Source organism: Coloeus monedula, assembly GCF_965178545.1.
Source record: "Coloeus monedula genome assembly, chromosome: 36".
Lineage (NCBI taxonomy): Eukaryota > Metazoa > Chordata > Aves > Passeriformes > Corvidae > Coloeus > Coloeus monedula.
In genome coordinates, this window is record NC_138816.1 from 1,705,117 (window position 1) to 1,728,471 (window position 23,355).

General features: G+C 62.2%; 2 protein-coding genes across 3 annotated transcripts; one reads left to right on the forward strand and one right to left on the reverse strand.

Annotated features, from left to right (window-relative positions):
• The first annotated feature begins 1,234 nt into the window (after positions 1-1,234).
• On the forward strand, positions 1,235-13,975 carry AGPAT1 (1-acylglycerol-3-phosphate O-acyltransferase 1). Of its 2 annotated transcripts, XM_082300003.1 has the most exons (8): positions 1,235-1,284; positions 5,172-5,361; positions 6,951-7,084; positions 7,954-8,129; positions 10,113-10,208; positions 10,289-10,361; positions 11,954-12,451; positions 12,494-13,975. In XM_082300003.1, the coding sequence occupies exons 2-8, from the start codon at positions 5,177-5,179 to the stop codon at positions 13,009-13,011; spliced, it is 1,680 nt and encodes a 559-aa protein (XP_082156129.1). In that variant the 5' UTR covers positions 1,235-1,284; positions 5,172-5,176; the 3' UTR covers positions 13,012-13,975. The 2 variants fall into 2 exon arrangements, with proteins under 2 accessions (XP_082156129.1, XP_082156128.1); XM_082300002.1 differs by having other exon boundaries at positions 11,954-13,975.
• A 6,111-nt stretch (positions 13,976-20,086) lies between these two features.
• On the reverse strand, positions 20,087-21,665 carry LOC309584142 (uncharacterized protein; the record flags this gene model as incomplete). Its single annotated transcript, XM_082300083.1, has 4 exons — positions 21,556-21,665; positions 21,215-21,328; positions 20,400-21,135; positions 20,087-20,297 (listed from the first exon to the last, which is right to left on the reverse strand). Exons 1-4 carry the CDS (start codon positions 21,587-21,589, stop codon positions 20,087-20,089), a joined length of 1,095 nt encoding a protein of 364 aa, XP_082156209.1. The 5' UTR covers positions 21,590-21,665.
• Between the last annotated feature and the right edge of the window lie 1,690 nt (positions 21,666-23,355).

A 23,355-nucleotide genomic window follows, 5' to 3' on the forward strand; every position in this document is an offset into this window, starting at 1 on the left:
TTCAATTTTTTGAGGGTGAATTTGGGCATTTTTGGGCAAATTCCCAGTAATTTTGGGTTTTTTTTTTCTTTGGGAGGGGCGGGAACTTCTGGGGGAAATCTTTGGGGGATTTCGAGGGATTTTTCAGGAACTCTCCGTGAATTTTTTTGGGCGGTGGGGGAGGGGCGGAACTTTGGGACAATTTTGACGTTTTCCAGGAGGTTTTTTTTCGCCGATTTTTGGGCTGTTTTGGGGAGGATTTGGGGGGGTTTTTCGCCTCATTTTCCACCCTCACCTCAAACTCTGAATCAGACTCTGCAAAGGGGGGGGAGGGGAGGAGCTTTAATGCCATTTTGGGGGGGTCCCAGAGCCCCAGCGGGGGAAGGGGGAGGGGGGGAAGGTTTTTTGGGGGTGAATTTCGGGGGTTTTTCGGGCGTTTCAAACACTGAGGAGCCACAGGAAGACCCTCCCAGAGCCCCTAAAGGCCCCCAAGACCCCCCCAAAACCCCCCCAGAGCCCCTAAAGCCCCCCAAGACCACCCAACCCCCCCCCCCCGACCCCCAGGGCCCCTTAAAGCCCCCCCAGACCCCCTAAAGCCCCCCTATAACCTCCCTAAATCCTCCCAGGAGCACCCAGAGACCCCCTAAAAGCCCTCCCAGCCCCCCCCAAAGGCCCCGCCCCTTGGCGCAGGCCCCGCCCCGTCCCTCAAACCCCGCCCCTCACCAGTACAGGTGCCCGCAGCGGCCAATCAGGGGCTCGCCCGCGGGCTGCAGGCTGATGTGACACGCGAAGGCCCCGCCGTTGCCGCCGCTGTCGCCGCCGTTGTCGCCGCCACAGCCGCGGGCTCGCCCCTCAGCGCCGCCACAGCCGCCGCCATCTTCCGCTTCCCCTCACACCGCGCCCTCCCGTCCCATTGGCCGCCGCTCCCGCCAATCAAAACGCGGCGCTCTTATTGGTGGAGACGCTCGAGGATCCGCCCCCTGAGTAGCGCTATTGGCTGGAGAGACTCCTCTTCCTATTGGTTCGCAGCGATCCGGGCGCTGATTGGTTTCGGCACTTGACAGGCAGCCGAGCTACCCAATCACCGCGCGGCACCGTGGGCGGGACAACATGGCCGCCGCGTTGCCGTGGCGACGCGCCAGTTTCCCGCCCCTTTCCGTTACCACGGCAACCACGCACGGCCCGGCGGAGGGGGCGGGGATTCGCAGGCTCGGGCGCTGATTGGCGGATCCAGCTGTCAATCAGCGACGTCGCTTCCGGCGCCGGGACGGGCCCGCGCCGCCGCCGCAGCCGCCGCCCCTCCCGGTACCGGCGGGGCCTGAGGGGAACCGGGGGGGTCCTGAGGGGGTCCCGAGGGGTCCCGGGGGATCCCGAGAGGCTCCCGGGGGCCGTGGGGAGGGGACGCGGCCTCCTGAGCAGCCGGGGATGCGCCGCCGCCGCCCACGGGGCCGCCCCGCCCGGCCCCGCCCGGTTGGGCCCAGACCGAGCCCTGAGGGGGGGGCGGGGCCCGGGTGGGGCCGGGGGGGGCGGAAAGGGCCCCGGGGGGGAGATTTTGGGGTGAAAAGCGGGGGTTTGGGGGGGTCCGGGCGCTGGGGAGGGCTCTGAGGGGAGGGGGAGGTTCTGAGGGGATTTGGGGGGGTCCTGAGGGGGTCTGGGGGGTCCTGAGGGGATTTTGGGGGGTCCTGAGGGGGTTTGGGGGGTCCTGAGGGGATTTGGAGGGTCCTGAGGGGTTTGGGGGGCTCCTGAGGTGATTTTGGGGGTCCTGAGGGGATTTTGGGGATCCTGAGGGGGTTTTGGGGGGTTCTGAGGGGGTTTGGGGGGTCCTGAGGGGATTTTGGGGGGTCCTGAGGGGGTTTGGGGGGTTCTGAGGGGATTTGGAGGGTCCTGAGGGGGTTTGGGGGGCTCCTGAGGGGATTTTGGGGGGTTCTGAGGGGAGGGGGAGGTTCTGAGGGGATTTTGGGGATCGTGAGGGGATTTTGGGGTCCCAGGAGGTTCCTGAGGGGATTTGGGGGGTCCTGAGGGGATTTGGGGGTCCTGAGGGGTTTTTGAGGGATCCTGAGGGGATTTTGGGGTCCCAGGAGGGTCCTGAGGAGGTTTGGGGAGTCCTGAGGGGATTCTGGGGGTCCTGAGGAGATTTTGGGGTTCTGAGGGGATTTTGGGGGCCCAGGAGGTTCCTGAGGGGATTTTGGGGATCCTGAGGGGATTTTGGGGGTCCTGAGGAGATTTTGGGGTCCCAGGAGGTTCCTGAGGGGATTTTGGGGGTTTTGAGGTCCCAGGGTGGGTTTGGGGGGTTCTGAGGAGATTTGGGGATCCTGAGGGGATTTGGGGGTCCTGAGGGGTTTTTGAGGGATCCTGAGGGGATTTTGGGGTCCCAGGAGGGTCCTGAGGAGGTTTGGGGAGTCCTGAGGGGATTTTGGGAGGTCCTGAGGGGATTCTGGGGGTCCTGAGGAGATTTTGGGGTTCTGAGGGGATTTTGGGGTCCCAGGAGGGTCCTGAGAAGGTTTGGGGAGTTCTGAGGGGATTTGGGGGGTCCTGAGGAGATTTTGGGGTTCTGAGGGGATTTTGGGGTCCCAGGAGGGTCCTGAGAAGGTTTGGGGAGTTCTGAGGGGATTTGGGGGGTCCTGAGGAGATTTTGGGGTTCTGAGGGGATTTTGGGGGCCCAGGAGGTTCCTGAGGGGATTTTGGGGATCCTGAGGGGATTTTGGGGATCGTGAGGGGATTTTGGGGTCCCAGGAGGTTCCTGAGGGGATTTGGGGGGTCCTGAGGGGATTTTGGGGGTTCTGAGGGGATTTGGGGGGTTCTAAGGGGATCTGGGGGTCCCAGGGGGATTTTTTGGGGCTCCCTGACCCCTTTGTGCCCCTTTAGCCCCCAGAAAGGTGGGATGGATTTGGGGTTTTTTGGGGATGGATTTGGGGGTTTTGAGGGATGGATTTGGGGTTTTTTGAGGGATGGATTTGGGGTTTTTTGGGATGGATTTGGGGGTTTTGAGGGATGGATTTGGGGGTTTTGAGGGATGGATTTGGGGTTTTTGAGGGATGGATTTGGGGTTTTTGGAGGGTTTTTTGAGGGATGGATTTGGGGTTTTTGGAGGGTTTTTTGAGGGATGGATTTGGGGTTTTTCTGGGGTTTTTTGGGGGATGGATTTGGGGTTTTTTGATGTTTTTTGAGGGATGGATTTGGGGTTTTTTTGAGGTTTTTTGAGGAATGGATTTGGAGTATTTTGGGGGATGGATTTGGGGTTTTTTGAGGGATGGATTTGGGGTTTTTGGGGGATGGATTTGGGGTTTTTTTGGGTTTTTTTGGGGTTTTTGGGGCTCCCTGACCCTGTTCCCCCTTCAGCCACGATGGAGGTGTCGGTGGGGACGGATTTGGGGTTTTTTTGGGGTTTTTTGAGGGACGGATTTGGGGTTTTTCTGGGGGTTTTTTGAGGGATGGATTTGGGGTATTTTGATGTTTTTTGAGGGATGGATTTGGGGTTTTTTTGGGGTTTTTGAGGGATGGATTTGGGGTTTTTCTGTGGGTTTTTGAGGGATGGATTTGGGGTTTTTTTGGGGTTTTTGAGGGATGGATTTGGGGTTTTTGGGGGATGGATTTGGGGTATTTTGGGGGTTTTTTGAGGGACGGATTTGGGGTTTTTCTGGGGTTTTTTGAGGGACGGATTTGGGGTTTTTCTGGGGCTTTTTTGAGGGATGGATTTGGGGTTTTTGAGGGATGGATTTGGGGTTTTTGAGGGATGGATTTGAGGTTTTGGGGGGATGGATTTGGGGTTTTTCTGGGGGTTTTTGAGGGATGGGTTTGGGGTTTTTTGAGGGATGGATTTGGGGTTTTTCTGGGGGTTTTTTGAGGGATGGATTTGGGGTTTTTCTCGGGTTTTTTTAGGAATGGATTTGGGGTATTTTGGGGGTTTTTTGAGGGACGGATTTGGGGTTTTTCTGGGGGTTTTTTAGGAATGGATTTGGGGTTTCTTTGGGGTTTTTGAGGAACAGATTTGGGGTTTTTCTGGGGTTTTTTGAGGGACGGATTTGGGGTTTTTCTGGGGTTTTTTGAGGGACGGATTTGGGGTTTTTCTGGGGGTTTTTGAGGGATGGATTTGGGGTTTTTCTGCGGTTTTTTGAGGGATGGATTTGGGTTTTTCTGTGGGTTTTTTGAGGGACGGATTTGGGGTTTTTCTGGGGTTTTTGAGGGACGGATTTGGGGTTTCTTTGGGGTTTTTTGAGGGACAGATTTGGGGTTTTTCTGGGGTTTTTGAGGAATGGACTTGGGGTTTTTCTGGGGGTTTTTTGAGGGATGGATTTGGGGTTTTTGGGGGATGGATTTGGGGTTTTTCTGGGGGTTTTTGAGGGATGGATTTGGGGTTTTTGAGGGATGGATTTGGGGTTTTGGGGGGTTTTTTGGGGGATGGATTTGGGGTTTTTGAGGGATGGATTTGGGGTTTTTCTGGGGGTTTTTTGAGGAATGGATTTGGGGTTTTTCTGGGGTTTTTTGAGGGACGGATTTGGGGTTTTTCTGGAGTTTTTTGAGGAATGGATTTGGGGTTTTTCTGGGGTTTTTTGAGGGATGGATTTGGGGTTTTTGAGGGATGGATTTGGGGTTTTTGAGGGATGGATTTGGGGTTTTGGGGGGATGGATTTGGGGTTTTTCTGGGGGTTTTTGAGGGATGGATTTGGGGTTTTTTGGGGGATGGATTTGGGGTATTTTGGGGGTTTTTTGGGGGATGGATTTGGGGTATTTTGGGGGTTTTTTGAGGGATGGATTTGGGGTATTTTGGGGGTTTTTTGAGGGATGGATTTGGGGTATTTTGGGGGTTTTTTGAGGGATGGATTTGGAGTTTTTTGAGGGATGGATTTGGAGTATTTTGGGGTTTTTTTTGAGGGACGGATTTGGGGTTTCTTCGGTGTTTTTTGAGGGATGGATTTGGGGTTTTGGGGGGATGGATTTGGGGTTTTTGAGGGATGGATTTGGGGGTTTTTTGGGGTTTTTGGGGCTCCTTGACCCCTTTTTCCCCTTCAGCCACGATGGAGGTGTCGGTGGGGACAGATTTGGGGTTTTTCTGTGGGTTTTTGAGGGATGGATTTGGGGTTTCTTTGGGGTTTTTGGGGGATGGATTTGGGGTTTTTCTGTGGGTTTTTGAGGGATGGATTTGGGGTTTCTTTGGGGTTTTTGGGGCTCCCTGACCCCTGTTCCCCCTTCAGCCACGATGGAGGTGTCGGTGGGGACGGCGGCGCTGGCGCTGGCGCTGCTGCTGCTGCCGCTGCTCTACGAGCGCTGCGGCTCCTTCCGCTTCTTCTGCAAGATGGGCTTCTACAACGGCTGGATCCTGCTGCTGGCCCTCGTGGCCATCCCGCTGTGCGCCCTGCGCGGCCGCGACGTCGAGAACATGAAGTCAGCGCGGCCGGGGGGGGGCTTGGGGGGGTTCGGGGGGGCTGAGGAGGGGGTTTGGGGTGGTTATGGGGGGTGGGGAGGGGGTTTGGGGGGTTTTGGGGGGCTGGGGAGGGGATTTGGGGTGGTTATGGGGGGCTGGGGAGGGGATTTGGGGGGCTGGGGAGGGGGTTTGGGGTGGTTATGGGGGTGGGGAGGGGGCTTGGGGTGGTTCTGGGGGGCTGGGGAGGGGATTTGGGGTGGTTATGGGGGGGTTTGGAGGGGATTTGGGGTGGTTATGGGGGTGGGGAGGGGGCTTGGGGTGGTTCTGGGCGTGGGGAGGGGCTTGGGGGGGTTCTGGGCGGCTGAGGAGGGGGTTTGGGGGGCTGGGGAGGGGGTTTAGGGTGGTTATGGGGAGATGGGGAGGGGGTTTGGGGGGCTGGGGAGGGGGTTTGGGGCGTGGGGAGGGGCTTGGGGGGGTTCTGGGCGGCTGAGGAGGGGGTTTGGGGGGCTGGGGAGGGGATTTGGGGGGGTTATGGGGGGCTGGGGAGGGGATTTGGGGGGGTTATGGGGCTGGGGAGGAGGTTTGGGGGGCTGGGGAGGGGGTTTGGGGGGGTTATGGGGGGATGGGGAGGGGATTTGGGGCGTGGGGAGGGGCTTGGGGCGGTTCTGGGGGGATGGGGAGCGGGTTTGGGGGGCTGGGGAGGGGATTTGGGGGGGTTATGGGGGGATGGGGAGGGGGTTTGGGGGGGTTCTCGGGGGATGGGGAGGGGATTTGGGGGGGTTATGGGGGGCTGGGGAGGGGATTTGGGGCGTGGGGAGGGGCTTGGGGGGGTTCTGGGCGGCTGGGGAGGGGATTTGGGGGGGTTCTCGGGGGATGGGGAGGGGATTTGGGGGGTTATGGGGGGGTGGGGAGGGGATTTAGGGGGCTGGGAAGGGGGTTTGGGGTGGTTATGGGGGTGGGGAGGGGGCTTGGGGTGGTTATGGGGGGCTGGGGAGGGGGTTTGGGGTGGTCGTGGGGTAGGTTTGGGGCGGTTATGGGGCGGTTATGGGGCAGTTCTGGGGCTGTTATGGGGCAGTTCTGGGGCAGTTATGGGGCAGTTCTGGGGCTGTTATGGGGCAGTTCTGGGGCGGTTCTGGGGCTGTTATGGGGCAGTTATGGAGCAGTTCTGGGGCGGTTATGGGGCAGTGATGGGGCGGTTCTGGGGCAGTTCTGGGGCAGTTATGGGGCTGTTATGGGGCAGTGATGGGGCGGTTCTGGGGCAGTTCTGGGGCTGTTCTGGGGCGGTTATGGGGCAGTTATGGGGTGGTTATGGGGCGATTATGGGGCAGTTCTGGGGCGGTTATGGGGCAGTTATGGAGCAGTTCTGGGGCTGTTATGGGGCAGTTCTGGGGCTGTTATGGGGCAGTTATGGAGCAGTTCTGGGGCTGTTATGGGGCAGTTCTGGGGCGGTTATGGGGCAGTTCTGGGGCTGTTATGGGGCGGTTATGGGGCGGTTCTGGGGCAGTTCTGGGGCAGTTCTGGGGCAGTTCTGGGGCGGTTCTGGGGCAGTTCTGGGGCTGTTATGGGGCAGTTATGGGGCGCCGTGGGGCTGAGCCCCCCGTGCCCCCAGGATCATCCGCGGGCTGATGCAGCACGTGAAGCGGCTCTACGGGATCCGCATGGTGGTCAGGGGGGCCCAGCACTTCCCCCCCCGGCAGCCCTACGTGGTGGTCAGCAACCACCAGAGCTCGCTGGACCTGCTGGGTATGGGGCTGCCCCATAGATCCTGACCCACAGATCGCTGCCCCATAGAGCCCTGACCCCATAGAGTGACCATAGAGCCTGACCCCATAGAGCCCTGACCCCATAGAGTGACCAATGCCAGCCCTACGTGGTGGTCAGCAACCACCAGAGCTCGCTGGACCTGCTGGGTATAGGGCTGCCCCATAGATCCTGACCCACAGATCCCTGCCCCATAGATCCTGCCCCATAGATCCCTGCCCCACAGACTCCTGCCCCGCAGAGTGATCCTTAGCCTGTCCCACAGACCCCTGACCCCACAGACCCCTGACCCCACAGACCCCTGACCCCACAGTGTGACCCACAGCGTGCCCCACAGACCCCTGACCCCACAGAGTGACCCACAGCATGCCCCACAGACCCCTGACCCCACAGTGTGCCCCTCAGCGTGCCCCACAGACCCCTGACCCCACAGAGTGACCCACAGCGTGCCCCACAGACCCCTGACCCCACAGTGTGCCCCTCAGCCTGCCCCACAGACCCCTGACCCCGCGGAGTGACCCACAGCGTGCCCCACAGACCCCTGACCCCACAGTGTGACCCACAGCGTGCCCCACAGACCCCTGACCCCACGGAGTGACCCACAGCATGCCCCACAGACCCCTGACCCCACAGCCTGCCCCACAGACCCCTGACCCCACGGAGTGACCCACAGCGTGCCCCACAGACCCCTGACCCCACAGAGTGACCCACAGCGTGCCCCACAGACCCCTGACCCCGCAGCCACACCGGTGCCCTGACCCCAAACCCCCCAGCCCCATACCCCACACCCCGCCCCACGGCTGCCCCACGGCTGCCCCACGGCTGCCCCACGGCTGCCCCACGGCCCGCAGGGATGATGGAGGTGCTGCCCGATCGCTGCGTGCCCATCGCCAAGCGGGAGCTGCTCTACATGGGCGCCGTGGGCGTCGCCTGCTGGCTCGGGGGCATCATCTTCATCGACCGCAAGCGCACGCACGACGCCATCAGCGTCATGGCCGAGGCCGCGCACACCATGCTCAGCCAGGACGTGCGTGGGGCGCCTGTGGGGCGGCTGTGGGGCTGGTTCTGGGGTGGCTGTGGGGCTGACTCTGGGGTGGTTGTGGGGCGGTTGTGGGGCTGACTCTGGGGTGGTTCTGGGGTGGCCGTGGGGCTGGTTCTGGGGTGGTTGTGGGGCTGATTCTGGGGTGGTTGTGGGGCTGATTCTGGGGTGGCTGTGGGGCTGACTCTGGGGTGGCCGTGGGGCTGACTCTGGGGTGGTTGTGGGGCTGGTTCTGGGGTGGTTGTGGGGCTGATTCTGGGGTGGTTGTGGGGCGGTTGTGGGGCTGATTCTGGGGTGGTTGTGGGGCTGGTTCTGGGGTGGCTGTGGGGCTGATTCTGGGGTGGTTGTGGGGCGGTTGTGGGGCTGACTCTGGGGTGGTTGTGGGGCTGACTCTGGGGTGGTTGTGGGGCTGGTTCTGGGGTGGCCGTGGGGCTGACTCTGGGGTGGTTGTGGGGCGGTTGTGGGGCTGATTCTGGGGTGGTTGTGGGGCGGTTGTGGGGCTGACTCTGGGGTGGTTGTGGGGCGGTTGTGGGGCTGATTCTGGGGTGGTTGTGGGGCTGGTTCTGGGGTGGCTGTGGGGCTGATTCTGGGGTGGTTGTGGGGCGGTTGTGGGGCTGACTCTGGGGTGGTTGTGGGGCTGACTCTGGGGTGGTTGTGGGGCTGGTTCTGGGGTGGCCGTGGGGCTGACTCTGGGGTGGTTGTGGGGCGGTTGTGGGGCTGATTCTGGGGTGGTTGTGGGGCGGTTGTGGGGCTGACTCTGGGGTGGTTGTGGGGCTGATTCTGGGGTGGCTGTGGGGCGGTTGTGGGGCTGACTCTGGGGTGGTTGTGGGGCTGGTTGTGGGGTGGCTGTGGGGTGGATGTGGGGAGGACATGGGGCTGGTTGTGGGGTGGCTGTGGGGCTGATTCTGGGGTGGTTGTGGGGCTGATTCTGGGGTGGTTGTGGGGCGGTTGTGGGGCTGACTCTGGGGCGGTTGTGGGGCTGATTCTGGGGTGGTTGTGGGGCGGTTGTGGGGCTGATTCTGGGGTGGCTGTGGGGCTGATTCTGGGGTGGCTGTGGGGTGGTTGTGGGGCTGATTCTGGGGTGGTTGTGGGGCTGATTCTGGGGTGGCTGTGGGGCTGGTTCTGGGGTGGCCGTGGGGTGGATGTGGGGCGAGTGTGGGGTGGATGTGGGGCTGGTTGTGGGGATGGCCATGAGGTGGCTGTGGGGTTGGCAGTGGGGCGGGTGTGGGGTGGCCGTGGGGCGGTTGTGGGGCTGACTCTGGGGTGGCTGTGGGGCTGGCAGTGGGCTGGCTGTGGGGTAGATGTGGGGTGGCTGTGGGGCTGATTCTGGGGTGGTTGTGGGGCTGACTCTGGGGTGGCTGTGGGGCTGGCTGTGGGGTGTCCATGGAGTGGCTGTGGGGCGGCCACGGGACTGATTCTAGGGCGGCTGTGGGGCTGGCCATGGGGCCGGCCACGGGGCTGGCCATGGGGCTGGCTATAGGGCTGGCCATGGGGCAGCTGTGGGGCCGGCCATGGGGCTGGCTATAGGGTTGGCCATAGCGCTGGCCATGGGGCTGGCCATGGGGCCGGCCATAGCGCTGGCCATGGGGCTGGCCATGGGGCCGGCCATAGCGCTGGCAATAGCGCTGGCCATGGGGCTGGCTATGGGGCTGGCCATGGGGCTGGCCATAGGGCTGGCTATGGGGCTGGCCATAGGGCTGGTTATGGGGCTGGCCATGGGACCGGCCATAGGGCTGGCCATGGGGCTGGCCATAGGGCTGGTTATGGGGCTGGCCATAGGGTTGGCTATGGGGCTGGCCATGGGGCTGGCCATGGGGCCGGCCGCTCGCGGGGAAGCCCCGCAGGGGGGTGCGCGGCCAATGGAGCCCGCGGGGATGTGGGGCAGCGAGGCCGTTCCTGCCCGGTTCCGTTGGCCGTGGGGCAGCGCCGGGCTCGCCGTGGGGCAGCCCCACACGCGGCCGTGCCCCACAGGTGCGGGTGTGGGTGTTCCCCGAGGGCACGCGCAACCACAGCGGCTCCATGCTGCCCTTCAAGCGCGGCGCCTTCCACCTCGCCGTGCAGGCCCAGGTACGTGGGGCGGCCGTGGGGCGGCCGTGGGGCGGCCGTGGGGCAGGACGGCCCTGCCTGACCCCCGCGCTGCCCCACAGGTCCCCGTCGTCCCCATCGTCATCTCGTCCTACCAGCACTTCTACAGCAAACGGGAGCGCCGGTTCACGGCCGGTGAGGGGCGGCTGTGGGGCTGGGGGGGATGTGTGGGGCTGGGGGGGGTTCATGTGGGGCTGGGGGGGGTTCATGTGGGGTTGGGGGGGGCTTCTGTGGGGCTGGGGGCTGCCTGCTGGGACCCGTGGGGCTGGGAGGAGTAGGACATTGGGCCGTGTGGGGCTGGGGTCTCTGTGTGGGGCTGGGTCTCTGTGGGGCAGGGTCTCTGTGGGGCAGGGTCTCTGTGGGGCAGGGTTTCCCTATGGGGCAGGGTCTCTATGGGGCAGGGTGTCCGTGTGGGGCAGGGTCTCTGTGGGGCAGGGTCTCTGTGTGGGGCAGGGTCTCTGTGGGGCAGGGTCTCTGTGGGGCAGGGTCTCTGTGGGGCAGGGGTTTCCCTATGGGGCAGGGTGTCCGTGTGGGGCAGGGTTTCTCTATGGGGCAGGGTTTCCCTATGGGGCAGGGTCTCTATGGGGCAGGGTCTCTGTGGGGCAGGGTTTCCCTATGGGGCAGGGTCTCTATGGGGCAGGGTCTCTGTGGGGCAGGGTTTCTCTATGGGGCAGGGTTTCCCTATGGGGCAGGGTTTCCCTGTGGGGCAGGGTCTCTGTGTGGGGCAGGGTGTCCGTGTGGGGCAGGGGTTTCCCTATGGGGCAGGGTCTCTGTGGGGCAGGGTCTCTATGGGGCAGGGTCTCTGTGGGGCAGGGTCTCCCTATGGGGCAGGGCTTCCCTATGGGGCAGGGTCTCCATGTGGGACAGGGTCTCTGTGGGGCAGGGTTTCCCTATGGGGCAGGGTCTCTATGGGGCAGGGTTTCTCTATGGGGCAGGGTCTCTATGGGGCAGGGTTTCTCTATGGGGCAGGGTTTCCCTATGGGGCAGGGTGTCCGTGTGGGGCAGGGTTTCTATGGGGCAGGGTCTCTATGGGGCAGGGTTTCCCTATGGGGCAGGGTGTCCGTGTGGGGCAGGGTCTCTATGGGGCAGGGTTTCCCTATGGGGCAGGGTCTCCCTATGGGGCAGGGGTTTCCCTATGGGGCAGGGTTTCCCTATGGGGCAGGGTTTCTCTATGGGGCAGGGTGTCCCTATGGGGCAGGGTGTCCGTGTGGGGCAGGGTTTCCCTATGGGGCAGGGTTTCCCTATGGGGCAGGGTCTCTATGGGGCAGGGTTTCTCTATGGGGCAGGGTTTCTCTATGGGGCAGGGTCTCTATGGGGCAGGGTGTCCGTGTGGGGCAGGGTCTCTGTGGGGCAGGGTCTCTGTGGGGCAGGGGTTTCCCTATGGGATGGGGTCTCGGTGTGGGGCAGGGTCTCGGTGTGGGGCAGGGTCTCCGTGTGGGGCAGGGTCTCTATGGGGCAGGGTTTCCCTATGGGGCAGGGTCTCTGTGGGGCAGGGTTTCCCTATGGGGCAGGGTGTCCGTGTGGGGCAGGGTTTCTCTATGGGGCAGGGGTTTCTCTATGGGGCAGGGTTTCCCTATGGGGCAGGGTTTCCCTATGGGGCAGGGTCTCTATGGGGCAGGGTTTCTCTATGGGGCAGGGTTTCCCTATGGGGCAGGGTGTCCGTGTGGGGCAGGGTCTCTATGGGGCAGGGTTTCCCTATGGGGCAGCCCCCGACCCGCGCCCCCCAGGGCAGTGCGTGATCCAGGTGCTGCCGCCGCTGCCCACGCGGGGCCTGGGCCCGGCCGATGTCCCCGCGCTGACCGAGCGCGTCCGCGCCGCCATGCTGGACGCCTTCGAGGCCCTGTCGGCCGAGCTGCGCCCCACGGCGACCCACGGCGACCCACGGAGTGACCCACGGAGTGACCCACGGAGTGACCGCCAGAGTGACCCATGGAGTGACCCACGGAGTGACCCACGGAGCCCCGCGGCGACCCACGGAGCCCCACGGAGTGACCCACGGAGGGACTCATGGAGTGACCAACAGAGTGACCCTCGGAGTGACCGACAGAGCCCCGTGGCGACCTGCAGTGACCCACGGAGTGACCCATGGAGTGACCCACGGAGCGCCACGGCGACCAATGGCGATCCACGGAGTGACCCATGGAGTGACCCATGGAGTGACCCACAGAGCGATTCACGGAGTGACCAACAGAGTGACCCACAGAGTGACCCACGGAGTGACCAATGGAGCCCCATGGCGACCCGCAGTGACCCACGGAGTGACCCACGGAGCCTCACGGCCACCCAGAGTGACCCCGAGAGCCCCACGGGGAGCCCGAGTGACCCACGGAGTGACCAACGGAGTGACCCACGGCCACCCACAGCCACCTGGAGTGACCCCCAGAGCCCCACGGGGAGCCCGAGTGACCCACGGAGCGACCCCTGGAGCAACCCACGGAGTGACCCCCAGAGCGACCCACGGAGTGACCCCTTGAGCAACCCACGGAGTGACCCACGGAGTGACCCACGGAGTGACCCACGGCCACCCACGGGGACTCAGAGCGACCCCCAGAGCCCCACGGCGACCCAGAGTGACCCACGGAGCGACCCCAGGAGTGACCCCTGGAGCAACCCACGGCCCCCCACGGCCACCCAGAGTGACCCCTGGAGCGACCCACGGCCACCCACAGCCACCCGGAGTGACCCGCAGAGCCCCACGGAGCCCTGGAGTGACCCCCAGCGTCCGGCGGCGACCCAGAGCGACCCAGAGCGTTCCACGGTGCCCCACGGGGGGACCCCGCAGTGACCCCCGGCCCTGCAGCCCCACGGGGGAGGCGGCAGTGGGGCAGGAGCTGAGACACGAGTGGGGCACGGACTGAGCCCCGAGTGGGGCCTGGAGTGACCCCCAAGTGCAACATGGAGCGGCTGCCAGTGGGTCTGGGATCATCCACCAGTGGGGCAGGCACTGACCCCCAAGTGGGGCTTGGAGTGACCCCCAAGTGGGGCTTGGAGTGACCCCCAAGTGAGGCCACAGCTGACCCCGCCGTGGGGCAGGCACTGACCCCCAAGTCGGACACGGTTTGACCCCTAAATGAGGCCACAATCAACCCCCATATGGGGCAAGGATTGACCCCCAAGTGGGGCTTGGATTGACCCTCAAGTGAGGCCACAGCTGACCCCTGAGTGGGGCCTGGACTGACCCCTAAGTGGGGCCCACAGTGACCCCCAAATGGGCCTGGACTGACCCCCAAGTGGGGCCCACAGTGACCCCCAAGTGAGGCCTGGACTGACCCCTAAGTGGGGCTCACACTGACCCCCAAGTGAGGCCACAACTGACCCCTGAGTGGGGCCCAGACTGACCCCTAAGTGGGGCCACAATCGACCCCCAAGTGGAGCCTGGACTAGCCCCTAACTCGGCCACGGTCTGACCCCCAAGTGAGGCCACAATCGACCCCCAAGTGGGGCCCGGACTGGACCCCAAAGTGGGGCCTGGACTGACCCCCAAGTGGGGCCCGGACTGGCCCCATAGCGGGACCACGCTGGGACCCCCAAGTGGGGCCCCTCCCCCCAGGGCCTGACCCTCGGCCAGGGCGTGGCCGTGTGGGGGAGGGGCGTGGCCGGGGATGGGCGTGGCCGGTTCTGATTGGCTGCTGCAGCCAAGCCCCGCCCCTTCGATGCCGTGTATTTATTTTGGGGTGGGGGACGTGGATTTTGCCAAATTTCCCTCCTGGCCCTGCTCGGGGCCCCCCCCCCCCAAGCTTTTAATAAAACCCCCCCCCCCCAAAAAAAAATCCTTTCCCTCCCCCCCCCAAAAAAAAAAAAAAAAAAATCGTGGGGTGGCGTGACGTCATCGGGGCGGGGATGACGTCATTGGGGGGGGTCCTGAGGGTTTGGGGCACCCCCACCCCCTCTGGGGGGGGGTCTCGGGGGCCGGGACAAATTCCCCTTTTCCCACCAGATTTCACCCAAATCCCCCCTTTTCCCCCCCCCCTGGATTTGTTTGGGCTGCAGTTCCCCCTCCCCCACGCCATTTTTGGGTTGGGATGTGGGGATTTGGGGATTTTCCGGGTTCTTCTCCGTGGGTTTGGGAAGGGTGGGGGTGGGGGGGGGGGATAATTTTTGGCAACCGAAAGCTTTTCTGACCCTAAAAAGAAAATCCCGTTTTCACCCCATTTTCAAACGCCACCAATTCCCAACCGAAAACCGCCTCAAAACGCGGGAAAAACACCCCGAGAAAATGGGGAGAATCCCACCAAAAACCCAACGGGCGCCGCAATCCCCAAACACCAAAACCCACCCAAAAAACCCAACCCAAAGCCACCAAAAAACCAACCAAAACCAGCAAAAAAACCCAACCAAACCCACCAAAAAAACCCGACCCAAAGCCACCAAAAAACCAACCAAAACCAGCAAAAAAACCCTAAAATCAACCAAAAAAACCAAACCAAAACCCACAAAAAAACCCAACCAAAACCAGCAAAAAAACTCAACCCAACCCACCAAAAAACCCCAACCAAACTCACCAAAAAACCCCAAAATCCACCAAAAAAACCCAACCAAACGCAGCAAAAAACCCCAACCAAACCCACCAAAAAACCAACCAAAACCACCAAAAAAACCAACCAAAACCAGCAAGAAATCCCCAAAATCAACCAAAAAAACCAACTAAACCCACCAAAAAAAAAAAAAACACCAAAAAAACCCCAAAATCAACCAAAAAAACCAACTAAACCCACCAAAAAAAAAAAAAAAAAAACACCAAAAAAACCCCAAAATCAACCAAAAAAACCAACCAAACCCACCAAAAAAAACACAACCCACCAAAAAAACCCAAAATCAACCAAAAAAACAAAACCCAACCAAAAAACCCCAACCCAAACCCACCAAAAAAACCAACCCAAAACCCACCAAAAAACAACCCAAACCCACCAAAAACCCAAAACCCACCAAAAAAACCCCCAAACCCACTACAAAAAACCAACCAAAACCCACCAAAAAGAAACCAAAACCAAACAAAAAACCCCCAAAACTCACAAAAAAACCCCCAACCAAACTCACCAAAAAAACCAACCCAAAACACCCCAAAAAAACCCAAACCCGACAAAAAAAAAACCCCTAAAGGCACCAAAAAGACCCCCAAAACCCACCAAAAAAACCCCAAACCCACTCAGGAAAACCCAAACCCACCGAAAAAACCACAACCAAAACACACTAAAAAAACCCCAAACCACCAAAACCCAACCCAAACCCACAGAAAAAAAACCCCAAACTCGAAAAAAATCCAACCAAAACCCACCCAAAAAAAAAGCCAAAACCCAAGCAAAAAACCCCCAAAACCTACCAAGAAAAACCAACCAAACCCACTAAAAAAACCCCAAACCCACCAAAAAAAAATCCCCAAACCCACCAAAAAGAAACCAACCAAAACCCAGCAAAAAAAACCACAACCAAAACCCACCAAAAAAACCCCAAAGCCACCAAAAAAAGGCCCAAACTCAAAGAAAAAAAACCAACCAAAACCCACCAAAAAAGAAACCAAAACGAAACAAAACCCCAAACCTACAAAACAACCCCCCAAATCCACCAAAGAAACCCCAAACCCACAAAAAAACCCCCAAAACCCACCAAAAAAAAAAAAAAAACAACAACCCAACAAATCCCAAACAACACTTCTTATTCCAAACTTTCCAGCAATTTTGTTTTTTCCTTCTTTTTCCGTTTCTGTACACAACCCCCAAATCCGAAACCCCAAATCATCCCAAACCCCAAATCATCCCAAATCACCCCAAATCATCCCAAACTCCAAATCATCCTAAATCCCAAATCATCCCAAACCCCAAATCATCCCAAATCATCCTAAACCCCAAATCATCCCAAATCATCCCAAATCATCCCAAATCATCCTAAACCCCAAATCATCCTAAATCATCCCAAATCATCCCAAACCCCAAATCACCCCAAATCACCCCAAATCATCCTAAATCATCCTAAACCCCAAATCATCCCAAACCCCAAATCATCCTAAATCCCAAATCATCCTAAATCATCCCAAATCATCCCAAATCATCCCAAATCATCCTAAACCCCAAATCATCCCAAATCACCCCAAATCATCCTAAACCCCAAATCATCCCAAACCCCAAATCATCCTAAATCATCCCAAATCATCCCAAACTCCAAATCATCCTAAATCATCCCAAATCATCCCAAACCCCAAATCATCCTAAATCATCCCAAATCATCCCAAACTCCAAATCATCCTAAATCCCAAATCATCCCAAATCATCCTAAATCCCAAATCATCCCAAACCCCAAATCATCCCAAATTCCAAATCATCCCAAACCCCAAATCATCCTAAATCATCCCAAATCATCCCAAATCATCCTAAACCCCAAATCATCCTAAATCATCCCAAATCATCCTAAATCCCAAATCATCCCAAATCACCCCAAATCATCCTAAACCCCAAATCATCCTAAATCATCCCAAATCATCCCAAATCATCCCAAACTCCAAATCATCCCAAACTCCAAATCATCCTAAATCCCAAATCATCCCAAATCATCCCAAACTCCAAATCATCCTAAATCCCAAATCATCCCAAACCCCAAATCATCCTAAATCATCCCAAATCATCCCAAATCATCCCAAACCCCAAATCATCCTAAACCCCAAATCATCCTAAATCATCCCAAACCCCAAATCATCCTAAATCCCAAATCATCCCAAATCATCCGAAATCATCCCAAATTCCAAATCATCCCAAATCATCCCAAATCATCCCAAACCCCAAATCATCCTAAATCATCCCAAATCATCCTAAACCCCAAATCATCCTAAATCACCCCAAATCATCCTAAATCCCAAATCCTCCCCTCAGCAGGGCTGGCTGGGGTAGGACCAGAGGGGCAGCGGGGTCCCCCCGGTCCCACCCCCGATCCCAGCCCCGATCCCAGCCCCGATCCCCGCCCCGGTACCGCCCCCGATCCTCCCGGTACCAGCCCCGATCCCACCCCCGATCCCAGCCCCGATCCCCGCCCCGGTACCGCCCCCGATCCTCCCGGTGCCAGCCCCGATCCCACCCCCGGTGCCCCCGATCCCACCCCCGGTGCCGCCCCCGATCCTCCCGATCCCAGCCCCGATCCCCCCGATCCCCGCCCCGGTGCCGCCCCCGATCCCCGCCCCGCTGCCCCCGGAGCCGCCGTGGGTTCTCTGGTGCCGCTTGTGGTGCGAGCTGCGGCTGAAGCTCTTCCCGCACACCCCGCACGCGTACGGCTTCTCTCCGGTGTGGATGCGCCGGTGCTGCGTCAGCGTGGATTTATCGGTGAAGCTCTTGCCGCAGTCGCCACACGCGTACGGCTTCTCGCCCGTGTGGATGCGCCGGTGGCGGATGAGGTTGGAGCTGACGTTGAAGCGCTTCCCGCAGTGGCCACACGCGTACGGCTTCTCGCCCGTGTGGATGCGCAGGTGTTTCACCAGGTCCGAGCTCTGGCTGAAGCTCTGCCAGCACTCGCCGCACGTGTTGGGGATGCCCAGAGACGCCGCTTTGATGCCACCACCACCACCATCATCATCATCATCATCGCCACCACCACCGGGGCCACCAGCGGGGCTCGCCTTCCTCCTCCTCCTCCTCCTCTGCTGCTGCTGCTGCTGCTGCTGCTGCTGCTGCTGCTGCTCCTTGGGCCGGCGGCTGAAGCTCTTCCCGCAGTCCACGCACTTGTAGGGCCGCTGCGCGGGGGGAACCGGCGGTGCCACGGCCCGCCCGCAGTCCCGGCAGCAGCCGGGGCCGGTCCCGGTGCCGGTGCCGGTGCCGGTGTCGGTGCCGGTGTCGGTGCCGGTGTGAGCGCGGCGGTGCCGCACCAGCTGCGCGCTCAGCCCGAAGCTCTTCCCGCACTCGAGGCAGGTGAAGGCTCCGGGAGCCCGCTGGTCACCGGTGCGGTGCTGCTGCTGGTCAGCGCCCTGCTCGCCATGCCCGTCCTTGTGGTCAGCGCGGTCGCCCTGGCTGACCCATCGTTGACCGCCGCTGTGGTTGCCTTTGTGGCTATCACCTCCGCCGCCACGCTCCCGTTGCCCGGGGCTAGCCCGCTGACCACTGCCGCTGTGGTCACTCCTCCGTCCGGCGCCGCCGTGGCCACGCCGGTGCTCGGCCAGGGCCGCGCTGCGGGCGAAGCTTTTGCCGCACTCCACGCAGATGTTGGGGTGCTCCGCGCCCCCCGCCCGCTGCCGCACCGCCACCGTCTCCTTCCTCTTCCGACCCCCGCGCCCCCGCGGACCCCCGGGCCCCTCCGCCCGCTCCGGGGGTCCCTCCGAGCCCCCTCCCGCCGCCCCCCCCCCTCCACGGCAGCGCTTCGGCGACATCGCCGCCGCCCCCTCCCCACCACCCCCCCCAAGTCCCCCCTCGGTGGCGAACGCGCCCCCCCCCCCCCCGTCCCCTCCCCTTCACCCCCCGACCCAAAACTCCGAATCCTTTGGGGGGGAGGGGGTGGGTGGGGGGCCGCGACCCCCGGCGCTCCCCCCCGCTCGCTCCGGGCGCTGTCGCCGCGGCCGCCCGGACAATGGAGGAGGAGGAGGAGGAGGAGGAGGAGGAGGAGGAGGAGGAGGCGGCGGCGCTGACCCAGGAAGTTCAACCCCCGGGGGCTGCTCGGAGGAAGGCGAAAAAAAAAAAAGGGGGGGGGGGGCGTGAGGAGGGAGACCCCCGGGCCCAGCCCCGCCTCGCCGCCCCCTCCCCCCAAAACCCTCCCCAGACCCCTCTTTGGGGGGCCCCATTCCCGTCCCTTTGGTCGCCCCCCACCCCCCCCCCACCTCCCGATGATTTCAGTCCCGGGGGGGGGAGGGGAAGGACACGAGGGGACCCTCCCGGAGCTGCGGACCCCCCCCCCCCCCTCAACCCTCACCCCTCGATATTTTGGGGCGGGGGGCACAGATCCCACGGGCAGCGAACATGGACAATTCTTTACTGAGCACGGGAAGGGCGGGGGTCGCTCCTGGGGGGGCTCTGCCAGCACCGGGATCACCCCCAGGGACACTTCGGGGTCACCCCGCCCCCCACCCCCCTCATTTTCCCCCCCCCTTCCTCTTTATCCACCCCCCCATCCCACCCCCTCCCCCCCCCCCTTAAAAGGCTCCCCCGGTGGGGGAGGGGGCGCGGGGTCCCCGCAGCTCCGGGATCGAGGAATTCCCGAGGGTCCGGGGGTCCCCGAGGAATCCCCGCCCCCCCCCCCCCCACCACCCCCGACCCCCGACCCCCCCCCCCGGGCACGGAAATGTCCCCTCGAGTCCTTTCCCCTCCTGGCCCGGGGGGTCCCGGCTCTGGAAAGGTCCCGGTTTTGGGGAGATCCCGGTTCTGGACGGCTCCCGCTTCTGGAAGGGTCCCGGTTCCGGCGGTTTCCAGCTCCCGGTTCTGTCTCCAGAGAGCTCCAGAAGGGTCCCGGCTCTTCTCGCAGCGGCTCTGGAGAGCTCCCGGCTCCGGTTCCGGCACCTCCGGGCTCGGCTCCAGAGGGCTCCTGGTTCCGGAGGATTCCCGGTTTTGGAGAGCTCCTGGTTCCGGAGGATTCCCGGTTTTGGAGAGCTCCCGGTTCCGGAGGATTCCCGGTTTTGGAGAGCTCCCGGTTCCGGAGGATTCCCGGTTTTGGAGAGCTCCCGGTTCCGGAGGATTCCCGGTTTTGGAGAGCTCCCGGTTCCGGAGGATTCCCGGTTTTGGAGAGCTCCCGGTTCCCGTTCCGGCACCTCCGGGGCTCGGCTCCAGAGAGCTCCCGGTTCCAGACGATTCCCGTTTCTGGAAAGGTCCCGCTCCCGTTCCCGGCGGTTTCCCGCTCCCGGTTCTGTCTCCGGAGGGCTCCCGGCTTTCCTCCCCCCGGTGCCGGTGCCGGTGCCGGCCCTAGCCCAGGTGCACCCGCTGGTGCCGGATGAGCGCGGAGCTGCCGCCGAAGGCTTTGCCGCAGTCGCCACAGGTGTAGGGCTTGTCGCCAGCGTGGCCGCGCAGGTGCGCCAGGAGCGCGGGGCCCTCGGCGAACGCCAGCCCGCACCGTGGGCAACTGTGCCCGGGGGGCTCCGAGCCGTGGCCCCGCTGGTGCCGCAGCAGCGCCGCGCTCTCCGGGAAGCTCTTCCCGCACCGCGAGCACGGCAACGGCTTCTTCTTCCTCCTCCTCTTCTTGCCCTCCTCCTCCTCCTCCTCCTCCTCCTTCTCCTGCTGCTGCTGCTGCTGCTCGTGGCCACCGTGGCCACCGTGGCCGCGGCGGTGCTTGAGGAAGGCCGAGCTGTAGCTGAAGCTCTTGCCGCACTCGCCGCAGGTGTAGGGCCGCTCGCCCAGGTGCGTCCGCAGGTGCGCGCTGAGGTTGGAGCTGCGGCTGAAGCTCTTGCCGCACTCGCCGCAGCTGTAGGGCCGCTCGCCCGTGTGGACGCGCTGGTGCACGGCCAGGTCCGAGCTCCAGCCGAAGCTCTTGCCGCACTTGCCGCAGCTGAAGGGCCGCTGGCCCGAGTGCAGCCGCTGGTGCTTGGCCAGCTCGGAGACGTGGCCGAAGCCCTTCCCGCAGTGGCCGCAGCGGTGCGGCCGCTCGCCCGAGTGCAGCCGCTGGTGCGCGTTGCGGTTGGAGCTGCGGGTGAAGCTCTTCCCGCAGTCCAGGCACTTGTAGGGCTTCTCGGCGGCCCGGGGGAAGCTCCGCTCGCAGCGCCCGCAGCTCCTCGGCGGCCCCGCCCGGCCTCGCCCGCGGCGACCCCCGCGCCCCCCGCCCCGAGCGCCGCGGCCCGGGGGGAGCCCCGGGGGCAACCGAGGGTCCCAAGGGGGCGGGCAGGGGTCGGCGAGGGAGGGCAGAGCTGCGGGAGCCCCGTCCTGCTCGGCTGCCCGGCACAGGAGGGCGTCCAGCTCGGGCAGCTCCGGGGATTCTTCCTCCTCCTCTTCCTCCTCCTCCTCGCTCGCCGTCGCGTCGTCTGCTGGGGCAGGCGGAAATTGGGGGGGGGGGACACAAAAAAGGGGAGCCCGGGATTTTGGGGAGGGGTCCCGGCTCACCTGCGGGGGCCACCCTGAGGATCTCCCACTCCTTGGAGTCGTTGGGGTCGGGCACCCCCAGCTCCTCCTCGGGCTCCAGGCGGGACACGATGTTGGGTTTGGGGATGGGGAAATCTGCCCCAAAAAACAGAGAGGAAAAGCACAAAAATCGGCTTCGTTACGGCTCGGTCGGGGCTTTCGCGAGGGTTTGAATTTAAAATCGCGCGGGGTTGGTTTGGGGTTTTTTTTGGTTTTTTTTTTTTTGGGGGGGGGGGGGTTCGGGGGATGTTATTTCGGGGAGCGGTCGTTTTGGGGAGGGTGATTTTGGGGGGATGATTCCGGGGGCCCGACCCCCGCCTCACCCAGCAGGATCAGGGACTCGTAGTTCTCCTGCATGGTGCCGGCTCCGCCTCTCCCGAGCCCTGCAAGACACGGACACGGCGGGGGTCGGGCCGGGGGTCGGGGCGGGTCCCCCCCCCGGTACCGGCGATGCTCCGGGGGCCCGGGGCTCCCCCGGCCGCTCGGGGAAGCTCCGCCCGGGAGCCGGATGGAGCCGCCGCCGCTGACCCAGGAAGTTCAGCCCCTGCCGGCGGCAGCGCCTCCTCCTCCTCCTCCTCTTCCTCCTCGTGTTCTCCATCTTCATCCTCATCCCGCTCTCCTCCTCCTCCTCCTGCTGTTCTGCATCTTCATCCTCCTCCTCCTCCTCCTCGTGTTCTCCATCTTCATCCTCATCCCGCTCTCCTCCTCCTCCTCCTCGTGTTCTCCATCTTCATCCTCATCCTTCTCTCCTCCTCCTCCTATTCTCCATTCCCATCCCGCTCTCTTCCTCCTCCTCCTTTTCCTCTTCTCCATCGTCATCCTCATCCCCATCCCGCTCTCCTCCTCTTCTTCATCCCCATCCCTCTCTCTTCTTCCTCCTTCCCTCCTCCATCCTCATCCCGCTCTTCTCCTCCTCCTCCTCTTCTCTATCCTCAGCCCGCTCTCCTCCTCTTCTCCTCCTCTTCGTCCTCTTCTCCATCCCCATCCTGGTCTCTTCCTCCTCCATCCCTTTCTTTTCTCCCTCCTTCTCCCCTTCTCCATCTTCATCCTTCTCTCCTCCTCCTGTTCTCCATCTCCATCCTCATCCCGCTCTCCTCCTCCTCCTCTTCCTCCCCTCCTTCATCCCCATCCTGCTCTTTCCCGCTCCTCCTCCTCTCCTCCAGCCCTCGCTGGCTGCTCCAGGCTGGATGGGCAGACTGGGAGCACTGGGAAGGGGCCCCGGCTCGGGCCGCAGCCCCCGGGGCAGCTCCAAGGCTCCGCCAGCCGGGATGGAACGTGGGAGGGGCAGCAGGGCAAGGCCCGGGGCTGTCGGTGCCCAGGGGACACAAGGGACAGCGGGGGCACCTCACAAGCGTTCAACGCCAAAGAAATAAAATAATAAAGGAGACAAAAGCTGCAAAATCCGCGCCGCGATCGAGGCCCCGCCGCCACCGCAGCCATGTGGGGATGAGGCGGGACCGTCCCTCAGCGCCGCTCTGACCAATCAGCGCGCGAAGCCGAGGAGTGACGGGAGGTTCAGCCAATCGCAACGAGCGGTGGGCTTTGAGCGGGAAAATCAGCCAATGGGAGCGAGGGGCGGGCTGTGCACGGGGTGTATAAAAGGGTCCCTGAGGGGCGCGGAGCCGTCCCCAAAATGTCGGCAGAGGAACGGGGCTGGGCCGGGCCGGAGGCCGAGGAACCGCTGCGGGTGAGTCCGGGATGGAGCAGCGAGCCCCCGGCAGGAGCCCAGCCTGAGCGGGGGATGCCCGAGAGAGGACCCCGAGCCCGTGGGAAGCCCCCACAGAGCCACGGAAGTGGCTCCTGGCCCGTTCCTGAGGGATTCCGTCCTGTGACTCGCAGGATTTCCGTGTTCAGTTGTGAAATATCCTCCCCCTGAGGGAGGCCCTGGGCGTTCCCAGCTGAATTTGAGCCAATTTAATCGGGTTTGGGGGACACGGGCAGCGCTGGACGGACGCAGAGCGGGGCTGTGAGCCCCACCTGAGGCCCGGGCGCTCCCAAATCCCACCTTTGGAGCTGCTCCGCCTTCACCAGATGCCCCCCCAAAAAAGCCAAATTTAAGCCGAAAAAGGGGCTTTCCGAACTCCCGAATTTAGGGATGAAATTCAGACGGACGTGGCAGCAAA